The sequence below is a fragment of the Leopardus geoffroyi genome, chromosome A2, assembly GCF_018350155.1.
Source record: "Leopardus geoffroyi isolate Oge1 chromosome A2, O.geoffroyi_Oge1_pat1.0, whole genome shotgun sequence".
In the NCBI taxonomy this organism is placed as follows: domain Eukaryota; kingdom Metazoa; phylum Chordata; class Mammalia; order Carnivora; family Felidae; genus Leopardus; species Leopardus geoffroyi.
Genome location: NC_059331.1, coordinates 146,412,552 through 146,429,606, shown reverse-complemented (window position 1 = coordinate 146,429,606; position 17,055 = coordinate 146,412,552). Strand labels below are relative to the sequence as shown.

General features: G+C 38.8%; 1 protein-coding gene across 5 annotated transcripts in view; it reads left to right on the top strand.

Moving 5' to 3' along the window:
• The window catches only part of UBE2H (ubiquitin conjugating enzyme E2 H), a 103,069-nt gene that overhangs the window by 51,087 nt on the left and 34,927 nt on the right, over positions 1-17,055 (top strand). For 3 of the 5 annotated variants that reach the window (XM_045495629.1, XM_045495627.1, XM_045495626.1), the window contains 2 exons: positions 6,100-6,176; positions 7,294-7,368. In XM_045495629.1, coding sequence (XP_045351585.1) covers positions 6,100-6,176; positions 7,294-7,368 — 152 coding nt within the window. Of the gene's footprint in view, positions 1-1,574; positions 1,617-6,099; positions 6,177-7,293; positions 7,369-17,055 lie in introns of all 5 variants that reach the window. The other 2 variants (XM_045495628.1, XM_045495625.1) reach the window with 1 other exon arrangement.

Genomic DNA, 17,055 nt, shown 5'->3' with positions numbered 1-17,055 from the left:
TGGATTTTTCTTAGACATCCTTTAGAATTTCATTCATCTAGAATGTCACTTGTTGAGTTGCTACCTTGGCAGAGTATTCTTCTCTTTCGATAAGAAGTCTTTGTTCTTTTACGTACTGGATCATTTGCTGCCTTTTTCTTCCTCAGACTAAGTACTGGACCTCAGGAAAAAATGTTGGATTGTTTCATAAGCTTGCTTTTTTTTTTTTTTTTTCCTTTAAATGTTTGTTTATTTTGACGGGGGCGGAGAGAGCGCACACGAGAAGGGGAGAGGCAGAGAGCGGGGGAGACAGAGAATCTCAAGCAGGCTCTGCACTGCCAGCACAGAGCCTGACGTGGGGCTCAAGCCCATGAACTGTGAGATCATGTGCTGAGCTGAAAGAAAAATCAGATGCATAACCGATTGAGCCACCCAGGTGCCCCGCCCCCTCTTCATAAGCTTTTGAGAAAGAACTTTTCTTATGGAAAATTTCAAACATAAAAGAACAATGTGGTGACTGCTCCCCCCTCCAGGCACCCATCATTCAGATTCAGTAATTCCTACCTCAAGGCTTCCACCATTTCTTCTGTACCCCTTTCCTAACTCTGCCCATACTGGGTTATTTTAAGGCAAATTCTAGACATCATATAGCTTAGTTAGTAAATATTTCAGTGTACATCCCTAAAGGAGGATTCTCTATAAACATAACCCAATATTATTTTTGTGATATTTTGCACATTAATGGGTTCACAAGACATGCTGTGTTTTTATTAAGAATACCAGGTAGTAAATAAAGGTTGGCAAGTTTCTTCAACTTACAGAATGTGATTAATCTCAAGGAGGGTTGGAAATAGACTGGTCTGAACATATATAGAGAAAGCCACACAGATTGCTTCTACTTTCTGTACAGAAGCACATTCTTCACCCCAGTCCCTTACTTCCATGGACACAGCTCAGGGAGGCCACCCTCATTTATTTTATAAGCTCATTATCAGTAAACTTAGGAAACAATGCTGTCTGATTCCTAGGTCTTTGACCTGTTAAGGTCAATCCTGTGGCACAGGCTTTTAGCCCTTGGCTCTCTTTCTGGAAAATTCCAGAACTATATAAAAATCATTTCTAAAATCCCGATAGACACGTTTTGCCAAGAATGTCAGTTATCTCTTGACAGTTTGGCATTAACCTTTAAATATTAGATTGTGTAATCATAATGCCATTCAGGGGAAATAAGGGGGTGGGTGGCTGGCATTTTAAAAGTGAAATGAACTTGGGTTCCTGGGAATGTTAATCATTATTCTACCAAAAATGCTGATAGTACTTAATAGTGAAATGCTAAGTAAGTAAAACGCAGTATTTTGCGAACAGCTTAGATCAGAGGTGAGTAAAATGTGGCTTTATGCGTTTGTTTAACATATTTTTACCAGAACAGTATCTGAAGGTTATTTTCTGCTTTTAAGCTTTGAAACTGAGAAAGTAATGAAGAAACCTTCTAGTGAGCTCCTGCCAGTCTACTAGCCTGATCAGAAATAGATCATTATTTTTGTCATTGTAACCTGCCTTCTCATTTGCCTTCCTTGCCCTTGACTTTGCAGCAGAGAGGAGAAAGAAACTCGCGGCCTCTACCATAAACACACATGGTAACAGCAGTCAAGTAATTTTATATTTTTTGTGGGCAAGTCAGTCATTCATGGTGATGAAATGGCTTATTTTTAATGCAGTGTTTTTCTTTCAACTAAACTTAAATTCTTTTTTTCCATCTGATTTAGTTGTCTGTACCATTCCAAGGCAGCATAAATTTAGCACAGCTTCTTCGTTTTACCAACTTGGTAGGAGTTTTAAAGGTTTCATTCAGCTTACTTGAGCTTTTCATATGAAATGGACTCTAAGAACTCTAATTCACTAATAATGTGTAACTAAAGACAGAGCCAGTATATCTGACGTGGAAGACCATACCAGGGATTGTGGGAAAGGGGAGTCTTGGAGCATTGATTTCCTTAAAAAAATTTTTTTTAATGTTTATTTTTAATTTTTGAGAGAGAGAGAGAGAGAGAGAGCGCGCGCGCGCGCACAGGCAGGGAAGGGGCAGAGAGAGAAGGGTGCAGAGGATCCAAAGCGGGCTATATGCTGACAACAGACGAGCCCAACACAGGGCTTGAACTCACCAATCGCGACCTCATGACCTGAGCTGAAGTTGGGTGCTCAACCAAGTGAGCCACTCAGGCGTCCCCGGAGCATTGATTTCTAATCTCATTTTAACATGACTCTTTGGAGAGTAGATAAAAGCATGGGCTAACTCTCAAACAGGTCACAAAATGGAAGAAACCCAGATTTATTGCAGCCATGTAAAGGATAGAAATGATCTCAGTTTTCTAGAAGAGCCATCCATGTGGATAACAGAATTTTAAGTGATTAAGAGTAATTGCTGTCAGGGGCACCTGAGTGGCTCAGTCGGTTGAGCGTCCAACTTTGGCTCAGGTCATAATCACACGATTTGTGGGTTCCAGCCCCTCGTCGGGCTCTGTGCTGACAGGTTAGAGCCTGGAGCCTGCTTCTGATTCTGAGTCTCCCTCTCTCTTCGCCGCACCCCCCCCCACACACACACATTCTCCCTCTCTCTCTCAAAAATAAATATTTTAATCAGTGCTACTCATAGCAAGTTAGTTCTGGCTAATGAGGAATGCTGCTTCTACAGATTTTTATATTTAAAAAAATTAGTTTATGACTTCTTTTGTTAAACTCATTTAAATTTCTGCCTTACTCTATTCTTTCATTATCCTTGTGAATTTATTTGGTTTTGTTTAATGACTGGGATATCTTTATCTGTACTACTTTATTCAGTTGACTACTACTGGATACCCCAAGCTGAGCAGAAACATACATTGGAAGAGCTCTGGGTGGGGAGAGGGCATCAGTAAACACTAGTGAAATAAGAGAGTTGGACGCCTAAGCATCTGAGCCACCCAGGCACCCCTAATTTCCATTTATAAATTTCACATATTCCAGTAAACATATTTGCACGTTTCAGATATACTTTGACTTACTTTCAGTAAACTTTGGGTTAGACAATAGCATATATATATGAAAAATCGTTTTTGTAACTCAGTGGTAAATGAAACAGTAATGGTTTAATCAGCACCCCAGAAATCCCCCTCAAACCACTTCCCGGTGCTCACAGTCTCCACTAGGGTAGCTACTATCCTGATGTCTGACACCGTTGATTTATTTAGTCTCTTTGAAATGTGTATGGCTGGAATCATATTGTGTCTACTCTTTGGTATCTGGTTTCTGTCACTGTCCTATCTGGGAGACTCATGCACTTAACATGTTGCAATTCATTTTTTATTGCTGTGCAGTATTCTGTTGGGTGACAACCGTAAGTCCTTTTTATTATTGGGGAGTCTCTGGGTTGTAACCTAATTTTTGGATTTGTAAGTAGCACCGTGAGCATCCTTGAACCTGTGTTTTGGTGATCACGGCTATACCTGACTATTGGGAGGGTGCATGTGTGGAGCTTTACCATGCCAGCGGTTTTCCAGGGTGGTTGAAACTGTGTCATGCTCCCACCAGCAGTTTCTGGTTATTTTTTTTATAAAATAACTTCATAAAAGGGAAATTTGAATAAAAGATAAATGCAGTTTGAGTTTTGGAATATAGTTTTAAATTTACCCTCAGGAATACTAATTTGTATTCCACTGAACACGAGGTTTTCATCAGCTCTTTCGTCTTTATCAGTGTATAGTGGAAAAGAGTGGAAAATGTGTGATTTTTAAACTAATGAGTTGACATTTTTTTAGCTTAATTATGCTCATTCAGTTTTCTTGGCTGTTCTTGTCTTTTCTTTGTCAAGGTGTTTCTCATGTTTCTTATTGCTTTGTAATAACCTTATATATTTTAATTCACACTTTTTGGTCATATGCTATAGTTTTTTTTCCTTCCTAGGTTGTCCTTTGTTTTAATTTTGCCTTTTATGGGGCGCCTGGGTGGTTCAGTCAGTTGAGTCTCATTTTCCCTCAGGTCTTGATTCTGGGTCATGAGTTCAAGCCCTGCGTTCGGCTCCATGCCGGGCTTGATGCCTGCTTAAAAAAACATATACATACCTATTTTTTTGTCTTTTACAATACAAAAGTTTTACATGTGTGTTTGTGCTTGTATCTGCTAATCTTTTCCTTTCTGGTTTCTGGCTTTGGTGTCATTCTTAGGAAAGCCTTTTTGCCCCGAGATTATTTTTTTATTTTTAAGTGTTTATTTTTGAGAGAGGGCACAAGTGGGGGAGAGGCGGAGAGAGAGGGAGACACAGAATCTGAAGCAGGCTCCAGGCTCTGAGCTGTCAGCACAGCTGAAGTCAGATGCTTAACCTACTGAGCCACCCAGGAGCCCCCAAGATTATTTTTTAAAAAGTCTGTTTCCTTCAAGGGCTTTATTCTGTTTAATTTTGTTTATTGTAACTAGGTTTAACTTACAACACAAGGTGCTCTTTTGGCTCTTTTGTTTGTTTTAAGACAATTTAAACCTGTTGTACATTTATTTATTACATAAGCATTAGCTTTGGAATATTTTGCCAGGTGACAGAAGGTGACTAGTCAGGTAGAATTTACCCCAAAGCATCCATGAATGTCTCATTTGACCAAGCGAGAAATGAAGCCCATTTTACAATGCGGATACTATTTGAGTCCTTTCAGTGTGCATGTTATTAAAATAGTTTTCATTTAGAAAAGAATGAGATCAAAGTAGCATAAACTAAATTGTCTTGTTACATGTCTTCAGCGGAGATTGTTCAAGGCTCTTCAGCAAGGCACTTTCCCAAAAATACACCCAGCCCCTCTGTTTTGTGGCCCGTAGGACCACAAAATAAGAAAGCCAAATATGTAATTTCAAATCTTTTAAAAAGACCATATTTCTTTATATAAGAGAATGTTTTTACATTTCTTTCAGTTCTTTCCCTTTGTATAATAGTACATGTAATTAAAATGTAATTGGCATTGCTGAGGGAGAAAGATAAGACCAGTTTATCATAACTGGTTGTTAGGGGTTTAGTTGTTGTTTAATTTCATTGTGAGATTTGAGGGCCCTCCAAAGCCCAGCACCTAAAATGCCTGAGTCATTATTTGTTTGAACTACAAAACAGAAACATAAAACAGGTACATATTAAACCAGTAGCTCTCTTTTCTGATTCGGGTTGGTTTGGTTCCTGTAGCTGAATATTAGTACCTAAAAGAGCTGAGAGTCTCAGGGACAGGCAAGTTTTTGAGGAAGAGACCACAGAAGTGTTGCTCCTGTGAGGAGAGCCCTGTCATGCACCCGAACCCAGAGGCCAGTCTAAGGGGCAGAGAGATTTGGAAGGGAGAGAAAGCATAGGTGAAAGGAAATACTACAGACAACATTTTGGTTTTTGTTTTTTTAAATATTTTTGCTGGTCTTTTGCATTTAACAGTACTTGTTAGCAAGGTGGCATCACTAATTATTTGATTATTCTCCAAGCCAGGAGGAGAACGGGTGGGGACTTGGCTTATTAGTAAATCCATAATTTTAGGAGCACAGCATTTATAGTTTAGGAGAATCAGTGCTATGCTGAGTATTTGAATTTGACTAAAGGGAATAATGGAGTTTATGTTAAAGGGTCACTGGGAGTAGGTTGGGAAAGAGAGCTCACAGAGGAGAGAAAAACTAAAACTAAGTGCCTGTTTTTCATTTATGTATATACATTATGTACATGCATTATATCCAGTATACATTATGTATTGTATATACATATACATTATGTACATACAAAATGCAGTCTTACACATTTGACATATTTGACCCATTCAGTCCTTACAGAAATTCTATGAAGTGATGTTTCCTGGTTGTCAAAGAGTGAGTTCATGTTATTCTGCATGGGCCCGCAAAACCAGCAAATGGCGGTCCTGGGATTTGAACTCCAGCCTCTGAATCTAAAGCTCATTCCCTTTCTTTTCACAAGAGTATATATTGCCTTCTAAGTGACCAGAATGACTATGTATATTTTATATTGTCAGTTTCATATCATATGTTGGTAACACTTTACATAGCATATCTTGGGGATATCATCTTTAGTTCTAGGTAATATAAAGCCTGTGTACTTTCCTTTACCTTCTGCCTTAGCATTGAGAGTAAGCATGAGGTTACGATCCTGGGAGGACTCAATGAATTTGTAGTGAAGTTTTATGGACCACAAGGAAGTAAGTACACATGTTGATGTGCGCTCGTCTTTTTCTTTTTTCTCTACTCCTTAATAAGTAATGAGAATATCAGTGACAGGTGGTGGCGGGGTAGTATTTGAACAGTAAATTTAATGCAACTGTAGAACCAGTGAGGCAGTCTTGCTTTTATCATAACTCTTTATATGCTTTTCTCTTTTTATCTCCATGCGACAGTATTAAACATGAATTGTGAATACTCTTGTTTATTTATTTTTTAATGAGTGGCTACTCAGTGGATGGTTTGGGGGAAAGTTTCATGTATTTTTTCTATTTCTGTTTTTGGGTTTGCTTAGGGGTGGTCAACAGGGTAGATTGAAATAGGAGGCTGTTATTTACCAATTAATTGAATAGTGCTTAATACTTTACAGAATCAGGTAAATGTAGGGGAGAAATGAGTCTTTGCTTATTTTCCAAGTCTAGATCTTTAAAAAATATATATTTCTTAATATTTATTTATTTTTGGTAGAGAGAGGGACCAATCAAGAGCCAGGGAGGGGCAGAGAGAGAGAGAGGGAGACACAGAATGTGAAGCAGGCTCCAGGCTCTGAGCTGTCAACACAGAGCCTGATGCAGGGCTCAAACCCACAAACCCACGAGCCATGAGATCGTGACCTGAGTCAAAGTCAGACGTTTAGCCAACTGAGCCATCCCAGTGCCCACAACTCTAGATCTGTTAAAGAAAAGTATTTTAGCGGCACCTGGGTGGCTCAGTCGGTTAAGCGGCCGACTTCAGCTCAGGTCATGATCTCACAGCCCGTGAGTTCGAGCCCCGCGTCGCGCTCTGTGCTGACAGCTCAGAGCCTGGAGCCTGTTTCGGATTCTGTGTCTCCCTCTCTCTGACCCTCCCCCATTCATGCTCTGTCTCCCTCTGTCTCAAAAACAAATAAACGTTAAAAAAAAAATTTTTTTTTAAAAAGAAAAGTATTTTAATCTGAACATATTAATAGCACTAATTATGGGGTCCCTGACTCTTGAAGGAATTAATTTACAAGGTTTTCGAAAGAGATTAGGATTTAATGTTTCACCTTTACTCAGATTTGTTTTTTAATGTGGAAACACACAGTTACAATGTTTAACATTTTTGCTTGTATTTCAGCACCATATGAAGGTGGAGTATGGAAAGTTAGAGTGGATCTTCCTGATAAATACCCTTTCAAATCTCCATCTATAGGTATGTAACTACTCAATTTGTCTCATTAGAGAGTTTTGAAATCAAAGAGAAAAAGAGGGAAAAAAAGCCTACATTTTATGGGAGATAATTCCAGAAATGGTTACTTAACTGAATTTTTCCTTTTTGGGCTTTGGTTAATTAATTAGTGACTTTCTGTGGGACTTCCTAGTGTGACAGAAGATGGTGAAATGAACCCTTTGCATGATTGTAATGATCATAACTCTAGATTTTTCTGTCAGGGTAAGATTAAATAATCTTAAAGGCCCACTGTCCATTCAGGCTAAGTAGCAAAATAATAAACATGTCTTAAGTCTCATTTTAATTGCTAGATTATTGGAGTTAATGTTATGTAGTGTCTATTCTAATTCTGTCATTTAAAAATCCTCTTTAGATCCTCCTTTGCTTTTTGTTCACTCCAACTCTGGGTACCTAGCAGTGAAATCACCCTTTTCCGTTCTCTCCACTCCTCATCGTTTTAGCCCCCTGAGCAGCTGAAGAGAGTAGAGTAGGAGCCTCAGTGGGATTGTATAAAGAGGTACTTTTTCTTCACCTTCATCTTCTTTCTGCCCTAATTGGTGATATTATTAACCCGGCACCCCCATTAAGGCACTTAGTGACAATTTAGGCGTTTTAGCATCAGATGCTAAAGATGTATATTGGATTGAAGGTTGACACTTTTTTTTTAAGTTACTTATTTTGAGAGAGATAGAGAGAGAGAGTATAAGTGGGGGAGGGCCAGAGAGAGGGGGAGAGAGAGAATCCCAAGCAGGCTCCACACTGTTAGCGCAGAGCCCAATGTAGGGCTTGAACTGATGAACCGTGATATCATGACCTGAGCCGAAATCAAGAGTCGGACGCTTAACTGACTGAGCCACCTGGGTGCCCTGAAGGTTGACACTTGTAAAAATTTTGAGATGGTGTAATGGTAGTAACTCAGCTAATTTAACCTAGGTTTTAAAATTTTCATTCTAAAGATGATTTTGAAATATTCTAAAATATTGACCAATTTTAGGAAAGAAAAAAATAAAATTGGAATATATTATATATTTTTTGATAGTCACACTGATCCTCATGTTCAGATTGCCAGAGTTCATACATCTTGCTACTGCTATGGGCTTGTTTCTGGAAGTAATGCTAGGTCTCTTGGAGTTTAGATACCACACACCATGCCCACCCTTCAACAAAAGTTTTCTTTCTCCGCCCCCCTCCCCCAAAGAGGTGGACCAAAGACATCCTAAGCTTTATGTTTTGATTCTAGGCTCCCACCTTTCTGTCTAGGATAAGTAATGTGAAAAAGATAGGATCGTTACAGACTAATTTTCATTCAAACGCAGCGGCTTCTCCCGCACCATCTAGCTACTTCCTGCTCTCAAGCTTTGTGCCTTAAAAACACTGCAGAGCACCTATAACTCCTTCTTAGGCTGGGAACTCTCGGTGTTCATTTTAAGAATAAATTGGTGATTTCCTTTTAAGGTCTCTGGGCTGATTTTTCTAAACTCAGGGAGGGAGAAGATACTTTATGAATGATTGAATTGGAAATTTCCCTCTTGCTACAAGGGCCTCTGAGGTGTAGGGTTCTCAGATGGTGAAATAGGAAGGGAGCTGTGAGGTGTTGCATTTTTGAGATAATCCCCAAGTATATCTGATTTAATGCCCGTATAGTTGGGGCAGCACCCCTTCCTAGTTCCATCCCAGGGAGATGGAATGTGGTGTTACTCAGTTTGGGAGGGCTTTTCTTTCACCTTGTGGTTGCCTGTCCCCCATTCATCTCTTCTTTTGATACAGGCATCCGAACTTGTGTGTAGTTGAGTGGTATGATCTTCAAATCTTTACATGTGGAATGTCCACACCATATAAATTCATTCAGATATATTTCATAAGTGTCTGTTTGCTTAAAGACTAAAAGCATGCTGGATATAGTTTTGAGCCCTAAATTCCTAGTTAGAAAGAAAATAGTATAGCTGTTTAACAGGCAACTATAGAAAACAATTACATATCCTGTAGAAACGTAGTTATTTCTCATACCTTATCTTATTTTTCCAGATAATCTGTTTCATCATAACTTTCAAAGTAAAAATGTCTTAACTTGGCCTGGTTTGTTTATTAACTAATGACGCAATAGAAGCCTATGTACTTTCTTAAATTAATGATGTAATATGAAATTGCTTGGGACAAATGACTAGGCTGATTCAACTTCTTCATAATTTTTCCTTTGCCTTGCTGTGCGCTTTTAGAACTTGGTAATGCTTACAGATGTGTACCATCTTCTCTTAGGGAAGTAGGTCTAGTTGAAATATTTGTACAAGCTGTGTTTGTTTCCTCCAAAGGAAGGATTGCATAAGGGAGTTATAATCAGTTGTGTGTGGTGACCCATTTTCAGGTCATCGGCAATGTAATTGTTGAATTTGCCTTAAACATTTTGAGAGGTAGTAGCTCATTTAGAATAGGCCAGGTTTCCTTTTTGAGTTGTATAGATAGTTGTAGAATTATGCAGAAGGGCAAGGAGATGAGATAAACCCAGACTTAAGGTTCTTTTTAAACCCTGCCTCTGTAGTATCTAGGCAGGCATACCCTTCTTCCTGAGCCAAATTTTGAGCTCTTAAATATTAAGATATGCAGGATTAAGCATCCTTAATGCTTAGATCCTGGAATGTTAAAAAAAAAAAAATTTATATATATATGTTTGGTATTTATTGATTTTTTGTAAATGTTTATTTATTTTGAGAGAAAGCATGCATGCATGTGGGTGAGGGGCAGACAGAGAGAGAGAGAGAGAGAGATTGAGATTGAGAGAGAATCCCAAGCAGGTTCCATGCTGTCAGTGCAGAGCCCGACTGGAGTTCAATCTCACAAACTGTGAGATCATGACCTGAGCCGAAATCAAGAATCTGACACTCAACTAGCTGAGCCACCCAGGTGCCCCAATTGGTTGATTGATTGACTGATTGATTGATTGTATAAATGCTCCATATTCTTAGTATGAATGTAAGAAGGTCCAGGTGACCAAAAATAAAGAAAAATTAAAAATGTCTCATAATCCTGTCCCTCAATGGATATCATCATTACATCCTGGTATATGTACTTTAAGACAGTTTTCTATGCACATTTAAGTTTATATTCAATATAATTTGACATACTTATCTTTCAGAGTATCCTTTAAATAAATTTTAGAGAGGGGTACCTGGGTGGCTCAGTGGGTTGAGCGTCCAAATTTGGCTCAGGTCATGATCTCACGGTTCGTGAGTTCGAGCCCCGCATGGGGCTCTGTGCTGACAGCTCAGAGCCTGGAGCCTGCTTCAGATTCTGTGTGTCTCTCTTTCTGCTCTCTCCCCACTCATATTCTGTATCTCTCTCAAAAATAAATAAAACATTAATAAAAATAAGTTTTAGAGAGTTTTTCAGAAGTTACATGATTGCCTGAGTTATAAGTAAAAATGTTCTTTGAAAACAATTTATATCATTATATAAGTGTTGGTTTTTTTTGAAAATAGCAATAAAGCTATCTCAAATTATCTTTGGAAGAGAAGGAATATAAACAGACAATATATATAGAAGGAATATAAGCAGGTTATGAACTGACTTTTTAAATGCCATCATCTTAAGCTGGTCTTTTGGAATTTTATATTCTCTTTGAGTATCATAAGCAATGATGTTTATGAAATCATCTTGATGCTTTGAGGCTGGATATAAATTTTTGAGATGGCTAAAGATCATTTAATTTCACAGAATAAGATGATGGAAAAACTGAGTAACATCAATCGGAGTGTAAAATGATATATGATTATGAAATTGGCTTAAGAATTATGATTTTCTTGTGAGCTGGCCCTAACAGCACTTTCAAAGAGAATTTATAAAACTCCTAATCAGTTGTAACATCATTGAAGTAAGTATTTGCATAGCTTTCCAGAGAGACTGCTTTGAAATAAATCATATTTGAATTTTAAAAAAATGTTTAATGTTTTATTTATTTTTGAGAGAGAGGGAGACAGTGTCAGCAGGGGAGGGGCAGAGAGAGAGAGGGAGACACAGAATCCAAAGCAGGCTCGAGGCTCTGAGCTGTCAGCACAGAGCCTGACCCCGGGCTCGAACTCACGGAACGCGAAATCATGGCCTGATCGTAGTTGGACGCATAACCGACTGAGCCACCCAGGCTCAGAATCTTGAAGTTCAGATTTATTTGAAAGTTCAGACTTTTTGTATTTTTCATTCAGAAACATTCCTAGAATGCTTAGTCGCCAACTGTGTAGAGTTAGGAGAGTGTGCTTGATCAGTGGTGTGGATATCAGGAAAGAGTACTTCTGGCCCTCATTCTCCTTGACCATGAGACTGATACTCAACTGTTGTTCTTCTAAAAAATGAGATCATGGAGTTAAATGAACTCTGCATGTTTGATATTGACCAATATGCTAAATACTCAGGATAGATGGCATTCTACTAGGCAATTAGGAAGATCATGTAAGGCTCTCACTATTTAGAAGGTCAATATAAATAAAATATTGCATAGACTTTAGTGACAACACTTGATTGCTTTTTAGGAGAGGTGTGGGTTAGTGGCTGAGAGAGAGTGTATGGAAAAGATAGGCTTTTACAAGAAAGGTGAGTTTCTTTTTTGAGAATACAGTTTTTACAGAGCTTCAGAGATGTGAAGGTGTGCATAAGGAGTTTAGAACACTGTTTCAAAACCCCAAGTAATCCCCAGTCCATGAAGATTTTAGGTTTTTTTGCAGAGAAGTTGCTACAGAGAGTATGCCATATTTCTCTAGATTCAGTTTCCAGCATGTGCTCGTCTATTAAGAGAATGTTTTTACCAAAGGAAACAGACTTGTAGTTGATGAGGGGGTGAAATAAAGATGAGTGATGCCGTTTAAAGAGGGTAAAATAGAGCAGCTTTGAATAAAAATTCAAAAGTAACCAATAAGCGTAGGGTACAAAATGGTTTTATGTCTACTGCAGAGAATGCTTATTAAAAAAGTGAGAGGGGGGCGCCTGGGTGGCTCAGTCGGTTAAGCATCTGACTTCAGCTCGGGTCATGATCTCGCGGTCCGTGAGTTCGAGCCCCGCGTCGGGCTCTGGGCTGATGGCTCAGAGCCTGGAGCCTGCTTCAGATTCTGTGTCTCCCTCTCTCTCTGCCCCTCCCCCGTTCATGCTCTGTCTCTCTCTGTCTCAAAAATAAATAAACATTAAAAATATTTAAAAAAAAAAAAAAAAAAGGTGAGGGGGTGCCTGGGTAGCCCAGTTGGTTAAGTGGTCAATCGTCCAAGTCTTGATTTTTAGGTCAGGTCACGATCTCAAGGTCGGTTGTGAGAGAGAGCCCCGTGTGCTGATAGCACAGAGTCAAACCCACCTGGGATTCTCTCTCTCCCTTTCTACCCCCTCCCCAACTCGTTCTCTTGTTTTTGTTTCTCCCTCTCTCTCTCTCTCTCTCTCAAAATAAACTTAAAATGAGAGATACAGGACTTAACACATTGGCAGGTTAAGCATTGTTGGCAAAGGTATTATGATATAGCCAACTTAGTATATACTAATTGAAGATTTTATATTCTTTGAGTGATTTTACTTAAATTATCCTAAGATTCAGAATTGTGCACTAAAACTAATGTGTAAGTATGCAAATTGCAGTGTTACTTTAAAAACGTTTATTTTAAAAAGTTTGAAGCAATCTAAATGACCCAGTAGATCATAAAGTAGTTAAATTATGGTACGTCTTAATGGACAAAATGCTTTAGTCATGACTAATGTTTTAACTCTGTCTTTAAAGGAACACACAGGAAAATGGTAATCTTGTATAGCATTAACTCTAATTTTTTCCATGAAATTCCAAGTATGAATGCCAAAATATTGTTACAGTTATCCATGGCTATAAAAGGGATTAAAAACGTTTTGGGGGGTGCCTGAGTGACTCAGTTGGTTAAGAGGCCAACTCTTGATTTAGACTCACGTCATGATCTCATGGTTTGTGAGTTTGAGCCCCACATTGGGCTCTGCACTGACAGCATGGAGCCTGTTTGGGATTTATTCTCTTTCCTTCTTTCTCTGCCCTTCCCCCTCTCATGCTCACTCTCTCTCACTCTCTCAAAAAAAAAAAAAAAAAAACTTAAAAAAGGGATTAAAAACATTTTTCTATAACTTCTAAATAATAGTAAGTTCCTTTATACTATATATATATGAATTATATATATCATATATAAATTATTTATATGTAATATATATATATATATATTTTTTTTATATAAGTTTTTCTTTATTTATTTTGAGAGAGAACACGCATGTGCGAGTCAGGGAAGGCCAGAGAGAGAATCCCAAGCAGGCTCTGCTCTGTCACTGTGGAGCCCAACATGGGGCTCAAGCCCATGAACCGTGCCATCATGACCTGAGCTGAAATCAAGAGTTGGATGCATAACCAACTGAGCCACCCAGGCGCCCCTAAAAGTTTATATTTTTAAACATATGGCAAATGCATGTCTTTCAGATGTCCTGTCTGCGTCTATACTTTTTCCTGTCTTTTGTTCTAGAAAGCCATTATATCCTTGGCCAGAATTCTCACCTGGTAGCTTGCTAAGGCCCTGCTGGCCCCCAAGTTTCCACCAGTTTCCTTTCTTATTTCCTTTCAATTTTAATTATGTGTGTGTATAAGGGTTACATACCGTTCTCTCTGTTTTTCTGCTTATAATTTAGTTTATACCATCTTGGGTACTATCTTTACACCTTTACACAAAACTCTTTTTCACTCCTTTTCTTTCTTTCCCTTTTCTCCCTTTTCTTGGGCTGCTACCTCTAACAATTCTTACCTACTTCTCTTTCCAATCTGACTCTTTCACATGTGTTTCCCCTTGCTCCATTTTTCTCCTATGAACCAAAAAAGATTCCTGTTTCATAACTCATAAATAATAACATTTTTGATAAACTTAAGCCGGGGGGGGGGGTGGGGAGGATTATGTCTTCTAATAAAATACAGGCATAAAATGTTAGATTTAAGTCTTTCCACCTCTAAAGGTCTTGAAAATATCATGAAGTCTCCTTCAGGATCTACAGTAGTCTCCATCACACCATAGCTACTTAAACAGTAGCATTCAAGAGAAAATGAAGAATTTGGCCTTTATATTTTTAAATGATTACTGGGTAGTATATTAATAAAACTTCATTCTACTAATTTCAGAGAGAACTGTAGAGTATTTTAGAGTCTTTTGTAAATAACCTTCAATCAAGAGTCAGACGCTTAACCAGCTGAGCCACCCAGGCACCCCATTGTTTGTATTTAAAAAATTTTTTTTTCATTTATACTTTTTACAAATAGAACACTGTTTTAACATCCACCTAACAAGTCTAGAAACTAACTTTTGAAACACTATCTATATACATATCCATCTTAACAGTGAGGAAGACTCTCACAGGAGCAGGCTGCATGTACTGTGTGTCTGGATTGCAAATTTGATTATGCCAAAGCAGAGTAAGAGAAATGGTTGATTGAGAACAAGATTCTGGAGGGAGTGGTTTAATAATTTGCTTAATGTTGATAGAATGGTCAGGGAAAAAAACCACTCTCGTTGTGCAATGGAATTTGATGTCAGTGGGCATATAGCAAGAGCTAGCCAAACCCATATCCGTAAATGGAGACAAAAAGGAAAGGTCATGGGCAATTAACAGTAGCTGGAATACTGTATTGAGCTCTACCAGTGGCCTTTACTGCTAGGTCGGGTATCCTCTCAATAGAGCAGTTTAGATCTTCCTACTTCAAGGGAAACTAGATTAGATAACCTGTCAGAGTACTTTCTGAATCTCCCAGTCTACCATAGGTTCTTAATCAGAAGATACTCTGATGATCAGTGCACCTTATTCTTTTTACCTTGCCAGCGATTAAGGAAAGTGATTTAACCTTTTTCATTGTCAGAATACCAGACACCTCCGGCATTGTAAAATTTTATTTCACTATGGCCAGAAATTACATCACAATATTTTTGGAATGGAATTTTATAATAGGGTATGACTAAAATACAGAGTTTAGAATATTTACCATTTCGTTGTGTACCTTCCTGGCTGGAAACATTGTATAATTACCTCCTGGGAGCTAGCGAGGAAGCTAAGGGAGCAGTGTTGTCAGGGGTGGACGAGGATTTGGAGTAGAGTCATTTCTGAAAGGTTTGGGGGTTAGTTATTTAACAGAGGCCTGTTTGGACCACTGCATTTTCACAAACAATGAATTCTGAGACCAAGGAAGCAAAATTCCATCACCTCCTTTCTTCTTGGCTTTCATGACTGTGGTTTTGAATTTGGTTTCTGTCTCAAGAAGATACATAATTGCTACTATGTAGCGATCTATGTCTTTTGAATTCCAGTAGAGAGAAACAAGGTTCTAGCAGGAAAGTTTCATAAAAGTTTTTTTTTAGATAATGCTATGAGAATGTAAGCCATTGTTAAAAGCTCTCTTTTTACTGCTGTTCTGAAAATGAAATTTTCCAGGGTGGATTTTTTTTTTTTTTAAAGAATATGTCTGGCAGCTGAAGCAGAATTTACTTTCTCGGAAAACTGATACATTTTTATACCATTTTTTTCTAATCAGCTTCACAAATTTACTAGATACCGAATATATGCAGGGCATTCATTATTCCAGGTGCCAGGGGAACAGAGGTTGAACAAATTCTTTGAGGAAAAAAGATGAAGCAAAAAATTAAAATGTCTGATAGCTTTATGCAGAGATTGATGTGGTGAAATTGACATATGGATATCTTAGATTAGGTGTTCAGGAAGGGTTTCTCAGACAAACTTAAGCTTGAGGTTTAGGGTTTTTTTTTAAATGTTTATTTATTTTTGAGAGCGTGGAAGCAGGGGAGGGGCAGAGAGAGAGGGAGACACAGAATCTGAAGCAGGCTCCAGGCTCTGAGCTGTCAGCACAGAGCCCGACACAGGGCTGGAACCCACGAAGTGCGGGGATCATGACCTGGGCTGAAGTGGTCCGCCCAACCGACTGAGCCACCTGGGTGCCCCAAGCTTAAGGTTTAAATGAAAAGGAAAAAACAAAAACAAAAAACCCCAGCCCTGATCCTCCAAGATCAGGGATGAGGGCATTCTAGGCAGAAGAAATTGTGAGCAGAAAGGCCCTGAGGCAGATAGGAGCTTAGCATGCTCAAGGAAGAGGAATAAGGCTGGGAGACTGGGTGAGCAGTGAAATAAGAGAGAGGCTCCAAGTGGCATGCAGGGTCAGGTCCCATAGGGCTTTGTAGGTGAGATTAAAGGCTTGAGTCTTGGTTTTATTTTATTTTTTAGAGAATTTTTAAAAAATGTATTTGTAATTATTTTGAGAGAGAGACCAAGACAATGTGAGTGGGGGAGGGACAGATTGAGGAGGAGAGAGAGAATGCCAAGCAAGCTCCAAGCTGCCAGCACGGCGCCCGACGTGGGGCTCGAACCCATGAAACCGCAAGATCATGACCTGAGCCGAAACCAAGAGTCGCGTGTATAACCAACCGACTGAAACACCCACATGCCCCAGCATGAGTTTTCTTTTTAATGCAATGGAAAAATCATTGAAAGGTTTTAAGCAGGTTTTCGTGATCACTGTATTGTTATAGGGGAAGAGTAGAAATACTGGTGGTTTGGAACAGGTGCCAACATTGAGAAACTCTCGTGTCTATAAACCATTGCCTTGAAGAAATTTGGCTGTGTGAAGGAGGGCACGCAAATGGCGGGCGG